This window comes from Paroedura picta, chromosome 1 (assembly GCF_049243985.1).
Source record: "Paroedura picta isolate Pp20150507F chromosome 1, Ppicta_v3.0, whole genome shotgun sequence".
Lineage (NCBI taxonomy): Eukaryota > Metazoa > Chordata > Lepidosauria > Squamata > Gekkonidae > Paroedura > Paroedura picta.
Genome location: NC_135369.1, coordinates 143,931,381 through 143,954,401, shown reverse-complemented (window position 1 = coordinate 143,954,401; position 23,021 = coordinate 143,931,381). Strand labels below are relative to the sequence as shown.

Here is a 23,021-nt window from a genome sequence, read left to right as displayed (position 1 = left end):
TTTCTCAATAGCACAAGCTAATCCTAATAACCCTCAGCAATAACTAGCCGTATCCCCATCCAGCCAAGAATAAATAAGAGTAATGTGTAGTTAATCCTTCAAGTTCAAAGAAAGTGCCAAAGTATGTAAAGATCCTCAATAAGGGCTAGTCGGGAACAGATCTGAAGAAATAATGCACAGGACTGGGCTGTTTGGTTTCTTATGGAATTGGTAGGGATAGCAATGTGTTCTCTTTTATATTATTGATTTGCATGACGCACAGGGTATTCTTCAGTCTGTATTCTCCAACTCCAACTTTATGCTTCAGAATGTTAATTCAATTGCTGTTTCTTTAAAATAGCAAATAAACAAAATGTTTATGGATTTAGTGCTTAATCACTGTCACACAACTTCTGTGGCCAAACTTTTGAAGCCTTTTGAACTTGAAATTAGGACATCTGTAGTAATTTCTGTGTATGGTCATCTTGGGTAATTGGTTCCGTTTGTTCGGCCACCATTTTGTGCCACAGTCAGTTCATCTAGATAAAAAAGAGAAATCCTGCAAACTAGCGGTGTACTCACCCCACTTCACATTATTTCAATCAAGGAGCTTGGTGGAATCTGGAGGCTCCCATGTGCCTTCCTTACTCATGTCATTGCATGGAGCAAGAAAATTAAATGCTTCTGTTATTTGTTGTTCCATCGGAAGCCCTGCACTCCTTAGGAGGATTTCATTCAAGCAAAACAAATTATTGCTGGGAAGGTATTACTTTCCTTGGCCAGGGTATGTGGGCATGCCATTGTTACTGGAGAACAATTAACTACAATACTTAAATGGCTTGATTTTATTTCTGTTATATCCATTCTTCGCTAGCAGTTACAGCAGGCTTTTTGCCTATGGAGAATTTTAGTAATGGAAAACATTCAGCCCCATCTCATTGCTTGATTCTAAACTTAGTTTAGTGGATATTTATTCCCTAAGGACTGAAGAAAACATGCACAAAAGAACCTTATATTTGAGATAAATCAATTCAGTACCTACTGGAGGAAAAACATTTAATGCCATTAAATCATCTTAGTGTTTATGTAGTTACTTTTCTTTGAAAAGTTTACCATAGATATATTATGGCTTGTGGGAAGATGTTTTCCTTCATGCTCTGTTGACTTCATAAAAATGTAGGAATTTCTAGTTTCTAAGGGTTCAGTTCTTCCTGACAAAGACTACCAGACGATTCAACCTGTGGATTTGTGCAATGTCACTGTACCTGGGGCAATAAAAATAGATTCCTGTGTTTTGAAAACACATTTGAAGCCTCTGAGAATCCAAACACAAAATCCAAGTTTTACTTTAAATCAGTTTGGAGATCTTGTTATTCATTAAGCGACCAAATGATTAATAAAGCAATTTACAGAATCATGTGCATAAAATATTTTGTAGCTAATGAGACATTTTGATTCTGTTTACTAAATGAAGTGGGTTTTTTTTAAATTTTATTTTGTGAAAGGTATAGGCCAGCCCGCACTAAATGTCATTTCATGTAAGTGTATGCTTTCTTAGAAATGAATCCAGCTGTTTTCATCATACCAGAGTTACTGATGTGTGTCCAAGTTGATGCATGCAAGAAACCAACTCCTTGCTAATATAGAAAGGAAAGTCAGGCAAATCAAGTAATAGAATGTTTTTAAAAATAAAGCTTGGTTGCCCACAACAGAGATTTCCCTTCGTCCCTAAATTAGGGCCAGTAGTTGAAAGGAATTTTATATGCAGGTTTCTTTACCCTTGCATGATGACTTTGGTAGACATTTTTCTAAGAGACACAGCATGAGCCATAAATCTTGCTGCAGAAAATGGCACACTACCTCATCTAGAGACAGACCCATACAGAGGGCTAAACTAGGTGACCTATCATCACACAGGGCACAAATTCATTTCACACTTTAAATTGTTCAGGTTTCATGGAACTAGCAATTGATGGAATTGTCCGTCATTTGCTTTGCTTTTAAGAATCAGCAAATTGTGTTGGATCTTGCAGAAGCAAATTTGCACTGTAATGCAGTCTACAAGGAGTATATTTGAAGAAAGGTTACAAGGAGACCAAGGAAATCATAAAGGAAAACAAAAGCCACTCATAATTTGGGACTGCTGTGGAGAAGAGAAAACCTTTTAGGCAGGTGTCCTGTTTGAATCATTCCAAAGAAAGCCAACTGCAGGGACACTGTATCTGAGGAACTGTGTATGCACATGATAGCTTATACCTTGAAAAAACTTCATTGACCTCAAAGGTGCCACTGGACTCAAACTTTGTTCTGCAGGGACACAGATCTACTTTTGCTCCATGCATAGGAAGGTAATACCTCTCAAGCTCTTTGAAAAATATAGGTACCTGATACTGACCTTCTATTTAATTTCTCTAATCCTTTTGGATTGGGCTTCCCAGCATGAGGGAGAAATACTGTTGACTGTGATGAGAAAGGAATGGTGTTCAAAGATGCATGCCTAACATTTAAAAATAAATCCTTGGAAAAGGCCAAAATTATGCAATTTCTTTGTAACCCTTTAATTTAAAAGAATGATTGACAAGAAGCAATTAATTTTTTCAGTATTTATTTGTAAAATTTGGCAAATTCTGAAAACCAGCTGGCATGTTGCATACCATAGATCCGCCACATTTCGTCATACATTCTCTGTACCAATAGTTGAAAAAGTCACATTGTAAAAGACACTTCCATTATTTTGGGAAATTCTAGCTCCTATCTAGAGGCATCTCTACAACTTACACAATAAATTTACTGTGTATACTGGTGTTACACTAATATTTTTTACAGCAAGCTCATAATACATGGAAAGCATATATACATGCATTTCTTAAACACCTGTATACAACTGTAGCCCACCCACTGTTCCCATGTGTATTTTACATGTTTGCTGTGGGGTCATCTGTGTGGGGTTATGTTTTTGCATAGTGTGGAACTGTTTTGATGTCGCTTCACACATAATAAGCTTCCTTGTGATTTTAATAATATATAATTGTAATTTATAATTTATGCAACCTATATGGGAAACATTAAGAAATTAATAATAGTGTCCTTTGTATGGAAGCATTGAAATCCCTCTGTATGTATATATTTGTAACACAATGCAAAGTCAAAAAGGGAAACCAAAACCCAACTTAACAGAAATGGTAGGAACCCAAAGGTTGAGCTGCAAAAATAATTTTTTTATTTTTCTTCAAATATTTATTACATAAACTATAATTTAAAAACATCACATTTCTAGCTGCACATGGAATAGATCAACATAGAATGGACCAAACACGTTTCAACCCTGGAGGGTCTTCCTCTGTGGTCAAATTATTGTGAGGAATACATAAAATTATTATTATTATTATTATTATTATTATTATTATTATTATTATTATTATTATTATTAGATTTATAGCCCGCCACTCCCTTGCGGCTCGTGGCGGGTATTCAAATATTCACTTCCAGAGGCCACCACACTGCTTTTGCCCAGCTCTCAATCACCAGTACATTCCCACGTGTGTCAGGAAAAGCTGCATATTTTAGAAGATGGGCTCCAAATCATATACCTTTACATTAGAAAGACTAGTTGGAGCAGCATCCAACAGATCTTCCTTGGCCACCCAGCAAGCCTTTTGATTTTGATTTTATACATGAGTGCATTCCTTACAATAATTTGACCACTGAAGAAGACCCCTCAGTGTCAAAACACATTCTATGTTGGTCTATTCCATGTAAAGTTAGAAATGTGAAGTTTTTAAATTATGATGATTATGTTTTCAATATATTTGAAAAAATTTAGAAAATTATTTTTGCAGCTCAACCTTTGGGTCCCTAACTATATTATTTATATTATATTATTTCCTGTATAGCTTTCAGGTTCTTACGACCCTTGAAACTGGCAAGTAGAGCACGAATTCTGTAACTAAACTGGGGTGCGGGTTGTTAAATTTAGGAATTGAATGCACATTAGCTAGCATTTCTTCTGGTAATTTCTTTCAGCAGTCTTCTGTTGACCTTTATTTCCCAGACTGCTTCTACTAATCCTGCAGTTGCTTCTTCATCTGCTGCATCTGGGGACCTTGATCTGTTCACTGAACAAACAAAATCTGAAGAGTCTGCAAAGAAGCTACTCTCCAAAGACTCCATCCTGTCACTGTATGGCACAGGGGCCATGCCACAACAAAATGCTCCAGGTAATTGCCTTCCAAATCTGCTTTCAAAAGATTGAAAGTCGTGGTAAGAACTCAACAGGTAGGTTTTTACCTTTTAAAGCATGTATTCATGTTAATTCATTTTCCGGTTTCTATGCAGGATAAAATAAAACCTAACCAAGTATGAAGAACCAAAAATTAAAGTTGAGAATGGTTGTTTCCCTTTAATGTTACAGTTCTTCATGTACAAATACAGGGAAACTCAGTTTTTTAAAGAGCTTCCCTATATTTGTACATGAAGAACTGTAACATTAAAGGAAAACAACCATTCTCAAGAGCCAGCATGGTGTAGTTGTTAAATAGTGGTGGACTCTAATTTGGAAAACTGGGGTTGATTCCCCACACTTCTACATGCAGCTAGCTATCTTACCTTGGGCTAGTCACATTTCCCTTAGAGCTGTTCTCATAGATCAGTTCTCTTAGAGCTCTCTCAGCCCTATTTGCCTCACAAGGTGTCTGTTGTGGGGCGAGGGAAAGGTGTATGTAAGCTATGTTGAGACTCCTTTGGGTAATGAAAAGTGGGACTTGTCAAAATTCTGGTTTTCTTCTAAATATGCACATTCATTGATGGACTGCAGATCTGCCCCTCCTTATAGTTAATCCTGAGCAGGGAGGAATAGGAAGCTACTGAGGAAGAGAATATTCCCTAAATTGCCAAGGCCACATAAAAGCCCCCTCTTTCTTGCCGCTCTACAGTGCAGACAGCTAACATTACCTGGAGGGAATGCTAGGCAAATATCCCCTAGTGCCTAGGAAACTGTGCAGCGCACTTGCTTCCTCTGTGGTATTGCCAAAAGACAGCAAATCTCTGCAAAGTAGGCGAGTGTCAGGGGGGAGGTAATGGGTGGAAAAGTGACTCTTATTTATGTAATGCATTAATTCCCCCCCCCCCACTCCCCACACACACACTTGTGGAGTCCTCCATGACTGGAAAAAATGATTACATGAAGCAACAGGGGTTGCAAAAATGAATGTTATACTTTAAAGCGTTTTATTATGTTTTAAATATGTTTTTTTGAATGTGATTATGTGTTGTGAGCTGCCCTGAGCCCGTTTGCAGAGAGGGGCAGCTTAGATAATCAAAATAAAGTGCCTTACATCAGTGGTCCCCAACCTGCGGGCCGCGGCCCGGTGCCGGGCCGCAAAGGCCATGGCGCCGGGCCGCAAAGGCCATGGCGCCGGGCCGCGGCTCCCTCTCCCCGCCCCGCCCCCGCAGTAAAAAACTTCCCAGGCCGCAAGCTTGCAGCCCGGGAAGCTTCTTACTGCGGGAGGCGGGGAGAGGGAATCAGGGCCGGGCCACGCCCGCTCAGCCCGATCCGCGGGCGCGGCCCGTGGGCGCGGCGTGGGCGCGGCCCGTGGGCGCGGCCCGATCCGCGGGCGTGGCCCGCACGGGCGCGGTCCGCGGGGGCGCGGCCCGATGCCCTGCCGGTCCCCAGCCTCGGAAAGGTTGGGGACCACTGCCTTACATCATTGATTGATCGATCTGTGGTTGATTGGTTAATCTGAGGGGCCCACCCTAAGTACATCTGACTGCCTGTTGTTCTACCATATGCTGTTATGGCGTGATATGGTTGGCGGGGTAGGAGTTGTGGAGTTATTTTTGGTTTTTTGTCCGCCATCTTGCTGTTGCTATTGTTTTGGGTTGACTTTTTAATGTTTTAATGGGGGTGGAATTGATTTTCCTGTTTTATTGCATTGACTGTTGTAAAGGCTATTTGCCTTTCTGTTTGTAAGATGCCCTGAGCTGACTTGTTGGGAGGGGTGGAGTATAAACCTAATAATAAATAAATTCTTTCCTCCTCCATTTCATCCTCACAACAACCATGTGGGGTAGGTTAGGCTGAGGCTGAATGTGAATGGTCCAGGTTCACCCAGCCAGCTCCCATGGCATGAGAGGGGATTTGAACCTGGGTCTCCCAGACACAAATTTTAAGCACTATACCACACTGGCTGTCATATCAGTGTGTGTGTGTGTGTGGGGGGGGCTGATCCTGTCCTATGCATTAAAAAAACACCAATGTACCTTTTAGTCAAGGACATAAATATTTGCACATGGAACGTGTAGGATTTGCTGAAGAGGTGAATTCAGGAGCATGGTTGTAAGAGAACATCTTATCCATTCAGGCAGTGCTTAATTGAGAAATGCCACACAGGTCAACCCTACCTGGCAATTATAGAGGGTAACTTCAGGGTCTCTCCTCCAGAGAGTAGTTGCTGGCTGTAAAGGGAAAGCATTCTGCATATGCTCATATCTGTTTTTATTTATTGCTGTTGCATATCTCATACAGTTGAATCTTACTATCGGAAGAGGTTCTAGAGCTGCAGTATGAGAATCTCTGATTTGAGTTAAGGCCTTGCTTCCAGGGAATGCTGTTGACAAAAAGGGATAAAGAAGGCAACTGTAAAAAAAATTAAATGATGTATAAAAATGCAGGAACAAAGTGGGAGTGAAGATATAAACAAGACAAAATAGGAAAGCATAAAGAATGGAAACAGCACAGCAAGTGGGGGTGGGGGTGGGGAGAACTGAAGAGCTCAGTAAAGGGATGGATGCTGAAGAACTTGGCTTTGCTAGGCTCTGAGATTATCTAGCTCACTCCTCTCCTATTAGCCATAGACTCTCCAGGGAGCAAACAGGACAGAATTTCAATATCTAACTTCAGTCCTGGAGAAACAGGAGGGGAGATAACTGTTCACAGGCTAAACTAGAAACCACAATAAATTCTAGCAACTCTAACAAGATAATGCCCAGCCTGCCTGAAGCTGTTATCCCGGACCTCTAGGTGGTCTGGGGTCACCTCTGATAACAGCCCAAGCCTGAATGTAGCAGAGATGCAGCCAATCAGATAAATGCCTCCACCCCCCAGTTCCTGCTAGGCCTCTGCTGCCTCAGCGAGAATGATGTATCTAAGCCAGACGGCACTAAAAGAACTGTGTGGCTGAGAGATCAGGAAGAACAACTAGCAGCCACTTCTGATGGAAGGACTAGCTTATCCTCTTCAGCACCCTAGAAGACAGACATAATTTTTGAGGCATCACAGGGATTTTGTACCCTAGTGTTAATTTTTATTAAAAATTATACAGCTCATAGAGTGTGCTACAAAGTTTCATGAACATGGTACATGTTACCACGTATGCATGTACATTGATTTGAAAAAGAGCACCAATGTGCATTCACTTTAGAAATGCACCTGGGGACTAGTTCCTGGGTAAATGCATGATTTTAATCACATTTTCAGCTGCACATGCATTGAGTGTAATGTGATAATTATTCAGTGCACATATACAGAAAAATTGTACTATACCCATTCCCTAAAACTTGTGGACAGGGCTATTGTGGCTTTCTTTTTGGCCAGATGGAACTGAAATTATGTATGGGTCAAACACCTTTGCAAAATTATAGAATTTAAGATGTTGCTTACATAATAAAACACATTGTCTTTTTTGTTCTTCCTCTCTACCCAATACAGGTATCTTCATGGGACCACAGTCTATGCCCTTCACTGCACCACCATCAACTCATTTTCAAGGCTTTCCAGCCATGGGAGTACCTGTGCCTGCAGCCCCTGGAATGATGGGAAACATGATGGGACAGTCAGTGCCTGTCATAGGACAAAACACAGGAATGTTGGTGGGCATGGGAATGCCCAATGGCTTCTCTGTGGCTGCACAAACTGCTGGTTTGGGACTTCCTCAAAATGTTGTTGGCCCCCAAGGAGCAACAGTGGGACAGGGAGCCTCACCACAGAATAAATATGGTATGCAGCAAAATCAGCCAGCTCAGTGGAACCTCGCTCAGGTAGAAATGTTTTTCTTTCTTTCTTTTTTGTAGAGTGTAGGGAGAATCTTTATAAATTCCAGATACAAGCACCAGGATGCACTAGAAGTATTGGTCTTTCTGTCTGTCACATTTGGACTTGCTTCGGCCCCTAGAACAGAGACCAATTGAGAAAGTGATGCATGTGTTTAAACTGCAAAAAGAAAACTAACAAGCCCATAACACAACGTTTGAGTCCCATGGTACCTTTAAGACAAACATATTTTTATTCAAGGTAAAAGCCTTTTGGGTGCGTGTACATTTCCTTTGCAAACTTAAATGGACTCCGGGGAATGGTAGAGGACAGGAAGGCCTGGAGGATCATTGTCCATGGGGTCGTGATGGGTTGGACACGACTTCGCACCTAACAACAACACATTTCCTCAGATACAGTGTATGTCTAGAATTAAACTTTGCTGCTCTTGAAGATGCCACTGGGCTCAAAATTCGTTCTGCTGCGGCCTACCTGAATCTAACAAGCCCACACTAAGGAGAAAAAGGGAGCTCTGCTGTAGCTTTAGTGGTGCAGTTTGAAAACTGCTGACTGCCTCTGGTAAACAGAAGCAAGAACCCTAAGACTTTTGCAGTGTGTCAAAATCAGTGGGCTTAGAAGGGTGTTAACTCTGATTAGGTCTGCACTACTACTCAACTCTCTAGCTTTCCATGTTTGTAGTTGATACGTTTTAAGTTATACAGAACAAATAACAGAGCGCCCATATGGGGAGGGGTATAGAAATTAAATATTATTATATTTGTAGCCTTTTTCATGAATATGTAAATGCCCCAGTTACTGACTCAACAATTTAGTTGGACTGTCTTATGCTGGGTCTTGAGAATGCACGTAGCAGATTCTTTCATCCTTGCTTGCCTAGAACTATTCTCATCCAGCATGTATAGCTGAAAAGCTTGTTTTCTTAAATAGGTGTGGGAACAACATTTAAAAACATTTCTACACTATGTATTTCTGGATTTTTCCCCCAAACTCCTTTTTGCAGTTCCCACAGGAACACTGTTAGGAGCTGTTGGTAGCCAATTCATTACAATGCAAAAATCCCTGTAAGCCCTGGGCCTACCAATGTCCTACCAATGTCTCTGGATAAAGCTTGTTTGGCTATCATTTTCCTAAGGGCAATTTAAGAATCCAAAGATAATTCTTCAGAAGGCTTTGATGGGGCGGGGCAGCAATAACAGTAAGACACATGTTAGTGTGTACAAGAATAAATTATTGCAGTATACTTGTGATGACTTAGCATATTTTGTTGGAATAATTAGTGCATCATATGATGTGCTTAACTTGAATTTGTTTGCATTAATATGAAATTGTACCAAACTTACAGATACTGGCCATAAAAATGTTCTTGGCAATGATTTAAAAAAAAAAGCTTAGCTAGATTTTAGCAAATCACCTCTAACTCAAATTGCGATCACATTTTGTTATCACATTTTACAGTCATTTAGTTACTGAAAACTCTGGTACATTGTGATTTACCTTAAGTCTGCAGTCCTAACTCAAGGGGACTTCTGAGTAAACATGCTAAGGGGTTGCACAGCAAGATGCTCTGACTGTAAGGTGCTTAAAATTGAAATCTGTTGACAGTGCAGGTCACAGAAGTATCTTTGAATTACTACGGTAAGCTGAAATGTATCTAGTTCTGGATGTATTTTATCTCTGGAATATAAATCTGTTATTAGAAGTTTCATATGGCTGAATTTTACACCCTTTGGTATCAAAGTCAGTATTGTGTACTGAGACTGGCAGCAGCTCTTCATGGTCTTAGGCTAAGGTCTTTCCCATCACCTACTGCCAGATCATGTAACTGCTGATATCGGGGATTGAGCCCGGGAGCTTCTGCATGCCAAGCAGTTACACCACCACTGAGCCACAGCCCCTCCCACGTAATGTGATTTTGTGTCAGGCTGCAAACAAATATATTTGCTTTCTGCAAATATTAATAGTTACATGGCATCCAGGCACATGCAAGTTAGTCTTATGCCACTCTGGTAAGCATACATTTGGCTTTTTGTATATCTTAGTAAGATATCTTGGCAGAAAAGTTGCTTTGAAATTTGGATTCTGTACAGTAGTGTTAATGTGCAGAAGTCATAGTATTCAGTCATTTAAATCCCCCTTCCTATAGTCTAGATTAGTGTACAGCCAAACCAAACCGTAGGAACACACTATAGGCAACGTGCTAACTGCAGCTTTTAGTGCATGAAAGTACATGTGTAGAATTTAGAAAAGGCATGAAAATTTGTGGCATTTTCAACCACACCTGTGCTAATTTCAAAACCATGTTTTAAGGAATCCTGGAAATAGTTATGAATATGTGACTAATTGAGACATTATTTTTCTTCCGTGTTAAAATTAAGCTTGAGACTCATGTACAATTCTAAGATGTGTTTTTTCAAAGACCTGTGTAGTAACTAGTTTTATGTATGTACTTCACAGATGAATCAACAAATGGCTGGAATGAATCTGAGTAGTTCGAGCAATATGATGAGTTTTGGCCAGCCCCCCAATACAGCAGCAGGATGGACTGGAAATTCTTCAGGCCAGACTCTCAGCACACAACTCTGGAAATGAAAAATGGCAATAGCAGCTCCACACAGATTAGAGAGCTGACATTCCATGCTCAAATGCATCTAGTTCCCCCGGTCTGTCCATGTACATATTTTCTCCCTCTCCAACCTCACAGAATTGTTCATATTAAGAAGTAATTTTAACTGACCGTGTTGTGGTCTGTATTGACTTAAATTTTGATGTAGTGAAAAGCAGGTTGAGAACACCCTTCATCATCAGCTTTTTCATTCCACAGTACATCTGATTTCATGAATCATACTCAGAAGAACTATGTGACCAACTGCATACTCAATTATTTTATCAGTTATAGATCAAATGGTTGCATATAAGGGAAATAGATATCATGTTAGTGCTATCTCTTAAGATGTAAACCCCACCCAGAAAATTACCCAGTATTCCTGTAGAAGGTACTGTATGAACAAATGTTAATCATATAAATAAGAGTATCCATGTATCACTGAAGTTTTTTTTCTTGTGTAACGATTTTGTTTCATTCATTTTACTGTGATATTACTATGATGTGCTGAACAGGAAATATGGTAGTGAAAGGAAGATACACCTGCATGTCATGGTAGCCCCATCAGTTAAAAAACAAAAAACCCAAACAAAAACAGAAACTGATCTTTAAATTTCCTGCGTTTTAAAATAAGTCAGACAACATAGGTGGTGGTGGTGATAAAAGGACTAATAAAAAAGTATATCGCACAATATACATACAGGGTAACCCTCTGGAAGATTTAACTTTGTCAATACAGCTGTATCCAGGTTTATGCCATTAATTGTGTTTACATTTTATGGTGCCTCATACTGATAAGCTGTTGCTTCCCTATATTAAAGGAAAAGAAAACCCAGCACATTGTAAGACTAATTCATTATATGTGGTATTCTTGTCTATTATTCTTCAAAACAGTTCAATTCAGGGCGAATAAACATCAATCATCAAGTATAAATAATCTGGAAAGGAACAACAAACTGAAATGTACATTGCTTTAGATCAGTCTCCCCACCCCAGTTATTCCATTGTGTTTAATTGGTTTTGTCAAAATAATCTGAATGTTTTACTTAAAGTGCTAAAATGGATTGGAAAAACACATGCAAAACAAGTAAAGACAAATTACGTACATCTCGAGCCATCTGACAGGTGATTTGCAGAGAAGTCTGTCTTTAGCTGAATACAGGATGTCGTTGTGCAACAGCAAGCTCTGCCGTGGTTGAATACTGCATTCAGTAGGAATAACACTGTTGCCGCCGTTAATTTTAGTACATCCTATTTTATGCTTACAGGTCATACCTCAATTTTGACTGTGTCCAGGTGATACTTTGGCTCATTAGCTAGATTTACCTTTTCAGTTCGCGTGTGCCATACAAGAACCTGGGGGAGAAATTAAAGGGGTTTTTTTTGGGGGGGGAAATTAGTTTTCAATTTTACCTCTCAAAAGGCAGGTTTCTGCAGTCATAGTGAAATTAATACCTTTGTGCAGTTGTTGGCTTTTGGCTCCAGTTCTTCCACTGTGGTTATGAGTTTCAGAAAATCAGATTCCTGCATCCCAGGCTGTGATCCACGGCGTTTGAATACAGCTTTATGGTTCGACAAGATTATCTGAAGACTCACAGCAAATCCTGTGTAAATCAGATTTGTTACATGATTAAACCAAAGTTTTAACACATCTCATTGAGCTTTACAGATCATCCCTTTCTTTTGTACCTATTTGCATTTCTAAGCTAATGCTTAGGGAGTCACACAGTACTGTCCCTCATGGATTTGCCTCACAAGTTCACAGCTTATTTTTTGTGCTGCAAACCACTTTGTCTTATTCTGAAAAGCTATTAGCTGTGCTCCTCCTCATCTCTGTTGAGTGCTCCTCATACATTTTGATAGAATGTAAACATTGGCATTTAATGTAAGCAATTGGAATGTATGTAATAATGAACAGTCTGCCTGGTGGGAAAAGGTGAAATTCAAAGGAACAGACCATTTTTTCCTTTTCCAGATGTCACCTTTGTAATTAATTGGAAATTGAAGGCTGAAGTGAATGTAATTGTTAACTAGAGGATAAAATAAACTTGACTTAATGAATTCTGCATGTAAACTAGTTTTTCATTGATACTGATGTTTATAAGCGACCCTCCGAATCTCCTAGGTTCACGGAATGCATATCATAACCTACCTAAAGTTCCAAACAGTTAGGAACTAGGCTTTTGAGGAAATATGGTGCAGGAGCAAGTTCTTACAAAGTGCAAAATGTGAGTTCAAGGACTCTTCCTTCCTGTCACATGGATTTCATGATATGGCTCCTCAAACCAGGGGGCTGGCTAGTATCTTACATTTTTTGTACCCCAGGTTATTTCTTGCAAGAAGTGCTATTAAATGCACTATTGTAAGAAACGGTGTTTATAGTAGATGCGTTTCACTTTGTACCATTTTTAATTGAAATGTGTTAAGTATAGCAGTTGTTGAAACCAGATTTGTGAATATGTTCTGCAGCGAGCTGTGGGATATAGAAAAAATTAGTCTTGCATTTGATTAAATCCTGTACACTATTAAACAAAACATAGCAAAACATGTTTGGAGCCCTTCTCCCGTAATAAACCATATGGTGTCCCTGAAATATAAGGGGTTTTCTATGAGGCTGATGCTCCTCTTAGAAATAAAAGCCAGCAATGCAGTAACAGTGAAAGCTTATTCTAAAGCAAGTTCTGCCACATGCAGTGGACTTAGCTGAGGGTCCACATGCTGAGTGAGAAGTTTGGCAAAGTGATGGTTCTAGTTACTCATTAGTGCTGCCCTGAACACACTGAGTGTTCCAGCAATTCAAAGCAGCTCCAAATAGTGTTTGACACAATAGAATTCCTGCTGATATACTGGTTTGTTCCTGGTAACTGCAATACTGCCTCTTGATCAGGTTTATAGCCCAATAGCTATATAAAGGTAAAGGTATCCCCTGTGCAAGCACCAGGTCATGTCTGACCCTTGGGGTGACGCCCTCTAGCGTTTTCTTGGCAGACTCAATACGGGGTGGTTTGCCAGTGCCTTCCCCAGTCATTACCGTTTACCCCCCAGCAAGCTGGGTACTCATTTTACCGACCTCGGAAGGATGGAAGGCTGAGTCAACCTTGAGCCAGCTGCTGGGATCGAACTCCCAGCCTCATGGGCAGAGCTTTCAGACTGCATGTCTGCTGCCTTACCACTCTGCGCCACAAGAGGCTCTTGATAGCTATATGCCCCCCCCCCCAAAATGAACAGATTCTGTTCCTAAGAGTGAATTCCAAGGGTTTGCAGTGTTTTCTAGCTTGTGGGCCAGGACCAAAAAGTGGATTGTGAAACCTCTTGCAGTGGTTGCAGGCCACCCCTCTCCAATGGCCGACTCTATCCTTTCCACTGCACTGTTCTGTATTTTGGAAACCAAGCTCTAACCCTGGAAACAGTACCTTTCATGTCATAAATCAGCTGGTAGTTTTTCTTTACTGCAAGTACATGTTGATCAAGTAAAACATATCCTGGTAATTATTAGAATGAAGAATCTGGTTAGCCATTGATGAAAACAGAATGCTAAAATGGGAATCAAATTTGCCCAGGGCACCCAAAAACCTTGGCCCAGTCTTGGATCGGTCACCATCCCAAGTAAAATTGGGCTTGTGGGTCACCATCCCAAAAGAATGGGAAGTGCTCGCACAAAGAACAGTAAGCAGAAGGGGAGCAGAAAGAAGGAAGAACTGCCTCTTCTGGTAAGTGGGTTATGAGACAAGAAAACTCATACTGTAACACATGTCCCATCACTCTCAGTGAATCAAGTGGATACCATTTATTACCAACCAAGTAAACTTGCTACAACTTGGGCACCTAAGGGTAATGAAGCCCTATGGTTGAGCCCCATAGGATACCTAAGGTACTTGGCCTCCCTACACATACACTTAGCTACATACCAGTAGTTAAGAACATAATGCTATATGTCACCAAAACATCCTACAAGCATTTTACCCTCTCTCTTCCTCCCACTCCTGAAGAAAGCAAACACTCCTAAGACAATGCAAATTAACACCAGGAATATATAAATTATAATACAGGATATTATCTCTAACAGCGCTTTGCTTTTAAAATAACAGTCTAATGGCTGGGTGGGCCCTGCCTCGGACAGACTATGACCACTAAGGACTTTGGCCCAATCATTGGGCCAAAGTTTTGACAGGGCCCACCCACCCAACCTAGCCAGGGACAATCTGGAGGCATTGCCGCCAGTTTGCCCCTGGCCACTGCCAGCACCACAGGTAAGTGTGTGGGAGGGAGGCCAGGAGGGGAAGGCTTCACTCCCCCAGGGCCAGGAGGGCCCTCTCCCAGAGGTCGCCAAGGACCTTCCTGGCCCTCCCCCCACCCCGGCCTTCCCTGGCCCTTTAAAATGGTGCCATGTTTGGGAGCTGGCTCCCGGCCGCGGCACCATTTTTGGTCCTGGGGAAGGAGGAAAGCTTTATTTCTTTCTGCCTGCCTTTTTTTCTGTCTTTCTCTCTGTATTTCTGCCTGTCTCCTCCCTCCACTACCCTACTAGCGCCCGCTGAATTGCAGTGGACTTTTTTACTAGTAGCTGTAATAATTTTAATAATTGTAATGTACTGTTTTTAGGATTGTGTCTATGTTTTCATTATATATGTAGCAAGCCACCCTATGCCCACAAAAGAAGGGTGGTATAGATATGGTTCGGTTGTACCTTAAAAACTTACAAAGGTTTATGATAAAGTTGTAAACTTTAATCCGTTAAAGTGGATTAAAGTTTACTTCTTAAAATGCAGTGTACATATCCAATCTTTCTAGAGCCAAAAGATTCCAGTTCATTTTTTTTACAACAGACTAATGCTGCTACCCTTCCTGGAAATGAAAACCAGTGTCTACAGTTGAGCGTTGAGGACTATGGAGCAATACTGTGTGGCAGAGGATTAAACAGGAGAAGAATTTAAAATAGGAGCAGTTACCTTGCTTTGGTGTGTAATTTTGGGCATTTATGTTTTATGAGCCTGGAACCATTCAGCCATTAATGAGCAAATGACAAAAGGCAGCAGGTAGGGCTGAATTTAAGACAGCAAAAGCCACTTCTGACTCCTTAGAACAGCCAACCACCTCTTGCATGCTCCAACAGGATGCTTGCCAGTGCTTTTCCAATGTGTCTGCCAGTCTTGTGGCAGGATCTCTAACTTCCCTGGACAAAATGTAAGGAACCATGTATATATTTTTTACCCTGAGAACAGTTCTAGGGGAAAACACTACAGAAGCCTCATACCATCTGGGTATATTCACCAGGTTGTCCTTACAGAGTCCCTAATCTTCAGTCTGAAGAGAATATTTTCTTGAAGTGGCTTTGTCTGTCTCTTATGTCTGAAAGGATCAGCCCTCCTGTATAGCATACTATTTAATGATACTATCATAGCAGAGGTATAAAGTTACATGCAATGGTGTCAGCATCTTTGTTTAGAAAAGGAGCATTTAAGTAGTTTGGAGGATTGCAAATTCAGCATATTTCAAACTTTATTTTTTACTAGCAAGAAAGCCCATTGCAAGCAGGAATGCAATGGGCGCCAGGACCCAGGGGACACCTGGAGGTGCAGATCTCTGTGTGTGTCTCTCCCTCCCTCTTCCTCTTCCTCTAGCTTCCTCTGGGTGCCTCGCAGCAGGAGGCCTAGCAGGTAATAAGGGTTCGTTCTTAGGAGGGAAGGAGGGCTGGTATGCAGTTTGGGGCAGCTCTCTGTCTCTCTCCCTCCGTTGCAGCAGGAGCAGCTCTCTTTGTGTCTCTCTCTGTCTCCCTCGCAGCAGGAGCGATAGGAGGGAATGAGGGCTTGTGTTTGGTCTGGCAGGGCTTTGTGTGTCTCTCTCTCTGGCATGTCTGAGAGGAATGTGGCTAGAATCCAGGGAGAGAGGGCGGGAGCTGTAGAGGCAGGGCCAATCTGAGTGCAGCCAGCAAGATTGGCCCTATTCCAACTTGGATAGCCAGACACGTCCCACCCCCCAGGCTGTTTCACAAATATATAGAGGAACCATGGATAAGGATAATTGTATTTGCTGGCTCGTGGTGATTTACAATCCACATAAAACCCAATATATAACCAATATTGGTGGCAAAAAACAATCTACAAAAAGCAATCTAAAAAACCTTCCCCATCCCCACATACCCTACTGCACCAGTCACCATCGCCCTGGAGAGTATTTACTGGCAATATCTTGCCCAGGGGTCTATAGAGGGAGGGACCCAATATTTTTAGCCCTGCCTCAAGCAAATGCCTGGCAGAAGAGCTCCGTCTTACAGGCCCTGCAGAATGCTGTTCGCTCTGCCGGAGCTCTCAGCTGTTCTGGGAGCTCATTCCACCAGCTCGGGGGCAGGACCAGAAAGCCCTGTCCCTGGTCAAGGCCAGGTGTGCCTCCTGAGGGCTGAGGACAACCAGCAAATTCATACCTGCAGAGCAAAGAGTCCTGTGGGGGGCATAAGGAGACAAGTGGGACCCAGGCCACGGATGACCTTAAAGGTCAGAACCAAAACTTCTGATCTGGAAGTCAGCTGGTAACCGATGCAGCTACATCAGCATAGGCTGGACATGGGCCCTCCAAGATGACCTTGTGAGAACTGTAGCAGCTGCATTTTGCACCAATTGCAATTTCCAGGTCAGAGATAAGGGAAGGCGAGTTACAGAAGTCTAGTCTGGAAGTGACCATTGCATGGATCACCATGGCCAAGCATTCTGAGGACAGGTAGGGACTAGTAGCCTAGATTGGCTTAGGTGGAAAAACACCATCTGTGCTACTTTCAGAATCTGAGCCTCTATAAATAAGGAGTTCTAAAATGACAGCTTGCCTTGGACATCTTTACCAAAGTTGGGATGTCTTCATTCTGTTCAAAACAGACAGATACATGCATATTGGGAAGTATGCACACTTTGAGGGCTAGTAATTTTGGCTGTGGTGGCATAAGGACTTCCAGTTCTGTATTACATTGATATGAAATTCAATCTATGTTTTCAAATATGCTGATTTATTTGTCCTGTAAAGCTATGCATACACTGAAAATAGGGTTAAAGTGTGTGTGTGTGTGGGGGGGGAGAGACACAATGCCTAGGGAGATAAATGAAATAAGACCCATTTCTGAAAATAAGTGGATTGTATCCCAACAACTATAATTTCTGAACTTGGTGTCAAAAGCATCCCATTTTCCCCTTGGACCAACTAGTAGGTTAGGTAATCCATTGCTCTCACGGCAGCTTCCAGAGAGAGAGAACAGAATATCTTGTTTTCATCTGCAATGCAGACAAAACGGCAGCAGGTTCTCTGCATGTAGTGTATGACTGTATTTGTGATGCTCTGTAGTCTGGGCTCAGAAAGCAAACCTTGCATTAAACAACAAAAGCAGTTCACTGGTGTACTGGTTTCTGAGGAGCTGACAGTAGAAATAGGGCAAGCAAACACCAGCTGAGAAAAGTGGTGATTCAGCAGCTGCTAGGATTCTGGACAGGACTGCTACTCCAGCTTCATCCGAGGGCCGCATCCCGACACCAGATACAGAACAGCAGGGGCTGTTAGTCAAATCTTTCTGCACTTGTAATGTTCTTTCTGTCCCTGTGTAACACAGCTATTGTCTGGGAAGCACTTATGAGGTCTTGACAGGAAATGGGAAAGGAGGAGAGCCAGTTGTGCTCCTAAGGAAGCTTCTAGCTCACAACCGGGGGCACCAGCTCACATTTAGGCATTGCTTTTAACAGAAAGAGGGGCACTGCCTAAATGGCTTCTTCACTTACGTGGCAGAAAGTGACACATGCACTGCAGCAGCAGACTCACACACAGAGTACACATGATTGCCAGTATCCTGGCTGCCCCAAACACATAAACAAGGCACAAGGCACTGTCTTTTCAAGGGCTTGCTAAGGATTAAATTTCCTGCTAACAGAACCAAACGAGAAGCAGGAAAGGCATCCATACCAGTGTACCCCTCCACCTGCAGTGAGCTAATGGGGCTTGTCTTTCGTGGTCCTTATTTCAGTCAGAATAAAAAGCATTCTTAAGGCTTTTTTATGCATATTGCTGTATCAGAACAGTATGCAAACAGGCAAAAATGGATATAGGCAACCACAGGATGGGCATACAGAGGTATACCTAATCCACACACAAGGGCTGTAATAACAAACCCCAAGGCTTACAGGAGATTCTTGAGCAACTTAAATGAAAATGCTGCTGTTCAGATGCATCACCCTGGAAGGCTTTAAAGCACAGCAGCTCAGAACTTACCTGCTTGTCATTACCAGGGTCTGGCAACACTGGAGGTTATATTCATATATTCATTCAGGATGAATGCGTGTTATCAGCAGCTATAGAAGCAAGACTTTTGTCTTGTGGTGTTCAGCTGGTTTGGACTGTGGCCAATGAATTAAACATTCCTTCCTGTCTTCTGAAGGCTCATGAACCGCCATATCCACAGCATAACACAGAAGCAACTATGAAGTTGTGTGCTGGGATTAATCTTCTAGCTGTGCTTCAAGTGTACTTCGCCCCCAACAATACAACACATTGCTAATATACTTCCCCATAACCTGGTTGAAGACTACCTTGCTCACAACTGTCTATGCACTCAACATTTAAACATGTATTGTGCAGAGTCTTCCACAAAAGGAAACCATGAAGCCTAAAACCCAAAACATCATGTATCATGAGACATCAGCAGACATGGAAGCAGGGCTTCTCAGACGTTGGCCCAATGGGGGCTGCTTCAAACACTGACAACTTCCTCCATACAAGATACTTCTCCATTGGAATTAACAGGAAAGCTGAATGGAGATGTTGATGCAAAACCATTTTTCAGGGTAGAGGACTTGCTGTATGTACATTTGGCATCCAAATAAGAGAAACCAATAACAGCTTCCCAACATGTACAGGCAATGAGAGATCTTTGTACTAGATTGTCATATATAATAGGGTTGGATCCAACCAGCTTTTCTGCTGAAGAAAGAGAGAGGACGGATCCCCGCTAACCACCAAATATAGGCTACAATGGGTATCAGCAAATCAGCACATACAGGAGCCATGTTGGACTGGAGTTGTAATAAGGAGAACTGGATGAGGCTGAGATAGAAAACTGACTAGAATAAACTTAGTGATTTACATTTATGTTTCATATTCATTTGTATACCTCAACAAAGGAAGCTTTCGTGGTTGTGTCGAGTGGACCAATACATGCCTGGGCCATCACATGGTTGTCAGCAGTTGCCTGAGCTAAGACTTAAAACTCTAACTGAATCGTTCACAAAACTAATTCAACACGCCAAGGAAACCAAGCTGACTTCAAAGCCAAGAGAAGTTACTACATTGGGAATGACTGCTGGCTTTGCTTGAGAGGTGGAAGTCTGCAGAGGGTAGGAGGAACCCATGCCTTGCTAGCAACGTCCACCTCCCTCACAGGGAATGATGGGCTTTCTTCTTTATGTTCCCTTTGTCACTTCATGATGCACAGAACTATTTGCACCTGTCACTGAGCAACTGTTTTCTACCACTGAGGAGATGTATATTTTCAGTTTTCCAGTCACCATTTTAATTCGTTAACGTCTCATGTCAAGTTTCAGATAAGCAAAAATATTTCATCAACTGTGTGCATATAATTGTATACATTTTTTCCGAGTCAAAGAAAATACTGTCCACTAACAGAAAGAAGAAAACCAGACCATGTGAAGTGTTTACTTGATCTGTTTACATCCCCTCTTTCTTCTTCACCACACACATTCTCTGAAATATGGAAGGTTTACGGCTGAGCCAGAGGATGGCTGCCACAGTATCCAGCCAGCATTGGAGGCGCATATAGTCTACACAAGGTTGGCCAAGCTTATAAGCTGACAGCTAGACTGAGCTATGCAGTCACTAACTGTAGAGCTGAAGATTGATGAGATTAATTTGCGGAGCTTTTCTGCCTTCATCTTATAGCCTCTAGTTGTTGCAGTTTTCTCCCTAAAGCATGGGCTGCAAACTGCATCTACCCTACAAACTATCACAGTCATCATTTCACCTAAACCAACAGAAAATGAATCATTTCATGATGAAGTAGCACTCTTTTTGCACTTGAACTACCTGATGGGAGCTTGTTTTCTACTACACCATACAGTGTTCCTGCAAAGAAACATACTGGCTGTCTGCAGTAATTAACTAAGGTGCAGAGGAGAAATTCATTCAAGCATTTCAACAAAAAGGCCATATAAAATGCAAAATGATTGAGAGTGCTTTGCTATTATTAAAAAGTAAATAAATAACAGAAAGCAAGCCATATAAGACAGTTAAAACTGAAGAGATACACTCATGCAAGAAGTTCTCCTTTCAACATTTTTTGATTTCCAACAACACATAGATTTCAAGGGCAGCCATGAACACAAGAAGTTGTTAATAGACCCAAGTGTACCACCTCCACACGTCTCAAATGTCAGCTGTGTGCCATAAAATGTCCAACTTTTTCACTGCCTTTTCCTCCTTCCTGCATAAAACCTAAAGCCATCCTTCTGTATCTCCCCTCTTCCATCATCGAAATTCTCTTTAGCCCTTGTTTCTATCTCCCTTCATATATCCAGTCTCTCCTATTCAGCCTGTCTGCTCTGTATTCCTTCTTTGTGCAATCTGTCTCTTGGTGATAAGGGAACAGAGGCAAGAGGAAACTCCCGTGGCTAAAATTGGGCAGCGAATTTCCGTGGAATTTTTATACTAATAAAGCCCACCTGAAACTTGGGCATGGTATCCTGGCTCAGTTGTAGAGCATCTGCTGCTACAGAAGGATCATTTTCCAGTCCAAAGGAGCAGGTGATATGAAAGATCTCCATCTGAACCCCTGGAGAGCCACCAGCAGTTAGAGTAGACAATGTCAACCTTGATTCAGTATAAAGCGGCTTCATGTGTCCAAGCTTCTAGTAACTAGAGGCTTATCAGACTCCATAGCTCCAGTTCCAAGAAGCCTCTGCACGAGCACTTTCCCCTCCCCCCAGTTATGCACTCAGGCCAGTCAGGCGGGGAGAGACAGTCAAATCCATAGTGTGTAGAACATATGCTGTCTCACAGTCATCCAGCAATAAGTGTTTAAAACAGACTAACGGAGGATGGCTCTGCCTGTGGCATAGTAACTCTATAGAGATGGCATCTCTGTGTTTACAAAAGTAGACCTCTGAAAGGCTATAAACTAGAGCAAGGCAAAGAGCGCTGGCTGTCTGCACCATGCCTTGCTTCTTGGGATTCTTGAATGATAAAGGTTTAAAAGGGAATGCAAGACAGGGAGTTGGATCCAAAAAAAGAGCAACATTTATGTTCCTGCAAGGTGGGAAAGTAGCACCATGTTGATCCAAGAAAACCAGAAAGGGGATAGTGTTACAAAAAACAAACAAAAGGTTACAAGTCCACAAACTATAAATATACAAATTAAATTGACATTTATTATGCAAAACTTATGAAGTTAAAAAGATAAAACATAGCCAGAGCACGCATCTCATTGGCTTTCATAGATGCATAAATGCTGCTGGCACACACCAGAGCTTTTTAGTAGCCGTGGAGGAGATTTACGTTTGATAAATGGACATCTTCTATTTTTATTGAGCTTGATATTCATCCTTATCTATGGTTCCTCTATATCCATCCATGGTTCCTCTATATATTTGTGAAACAGCCTGGGGGGTGGGACATGTCCAGCTGTCCAAGTTGGAATAGGGCCAATCAGGGTGCTGGCTGCACCCTGATTGGACCTGCCCCTTCAGTTCCCACCCTCCCTCCCTGGAAGCTAGCCAGTTCCTCTCAGACACGCCAGAGACAGAGAGAGACACACAGAGCCCTGCCAGACCGAACACAAGCCTTCATTCCCTCCTATCGCTCCTGCTGCAAGGGAGGCAGAGAGAGACACAGAGAGAGCTGCTCCAAGCTGCTGACAGCGACACAGAGAGAGTCATCCCTGCTGCTATGGAGGCAGAGAGAGACAGAGAGAACTGCCCAAAACTGCACCGCAGTCCTCCTTCCCTCCTAAGAACGAGCCCTAATTACCTGCTATGCCTCCTGCTGCGGTAGAGATCTGCACCTCCCAGTGTCCCCTGGGTCCTAGCGCCTACTGCATTCCTGGTTGCATTGGGCTTTCTTACTAGTAGAGAATAAAACAAAACTTTTAATCTCTCAGGCTGTATTTTCCACTGTATCATGTGTGTTCAGGGTTAGGGCCCTGAGAAAGACCTATTTTGGGGTCAAAATACATGATGTCTAGCATTGCATGGTAGATATTCTGTGATTTTGATGATGAGCCTATGGGTTCTGTCTATATTTTTAACTTTATAAGTTGTGCACAATAAATGCCAATTTAATTTGTATATTTATATTTTGCCTTCTGGTACCATCTTAATCCATTAGCATACGTGTCTGAAAGACACCCTCTGCTGTATT

The 23,021-nt window shown here is 41.9% G+C and overlaps 2 protein-coding genes across 9 annotated transcripts in view; one reads left to right on the top strand and one right to left on the bottom strand.

Annotated features, from left to right (window-relative positions):
- SMAP1 (small ArfGAP 1) overlaps positions 1–12,689 on the top strand; it is an 81,904-nt gene extending 69,215 nt beyond the window's left edge. For all 3 annotated transcript variants that reach the window (XM_077307303.1, XM_077307314.1, XM_077307323.1), the window contains 3 exons: positions 4,031–4,196; positions 7,685–8,013; positions 10,481–12,689. In XM_077307303.1, coding sequence (XP_077163418.1) covers positions 4,031–4,196; positions 7,685–8,013; positions 10,481–10,615 — 630 coding nt within the window. In that variant the 3' untranslated portion in view covers positions 10,616–12,689. The remainder of the gene's footprint in view (positions 1–4,030; positions 4,197–7,684; positions 8,014–10,480) is intronic.
- The window catches only part of B3GAT2 (beta-1,3-glucuronyltransferase 2), a 45,490-nt gene continuing 25,036 nt past the window's right edge, over positions 2,568–23,021 (bottom strand). For 5 of the 6 annotated variants that reach the window (XM_077307335.1, XM_077307365.1, XM_077307348.1 and 2 more), the window contains 2 exons: positions 12,084–12,232; positions 2,568–11,984 (listed from right to left, as the gene is read on the bottom strand). In XM_077307335.1, coding sequence (XP_077163450.1) covers positions 11,898–11,984; positions 12,084–12,232 — 236 coding nt within the window. In that variant the 3' untranslated portion in view covers positions 2,568–11,897. The remainder of the gene's footprint in view (positions 11,985–12,083; positions 12,233–23,021) is intronic. The other variant, XR_013226131.1, reaches the window with a different exon arrangement.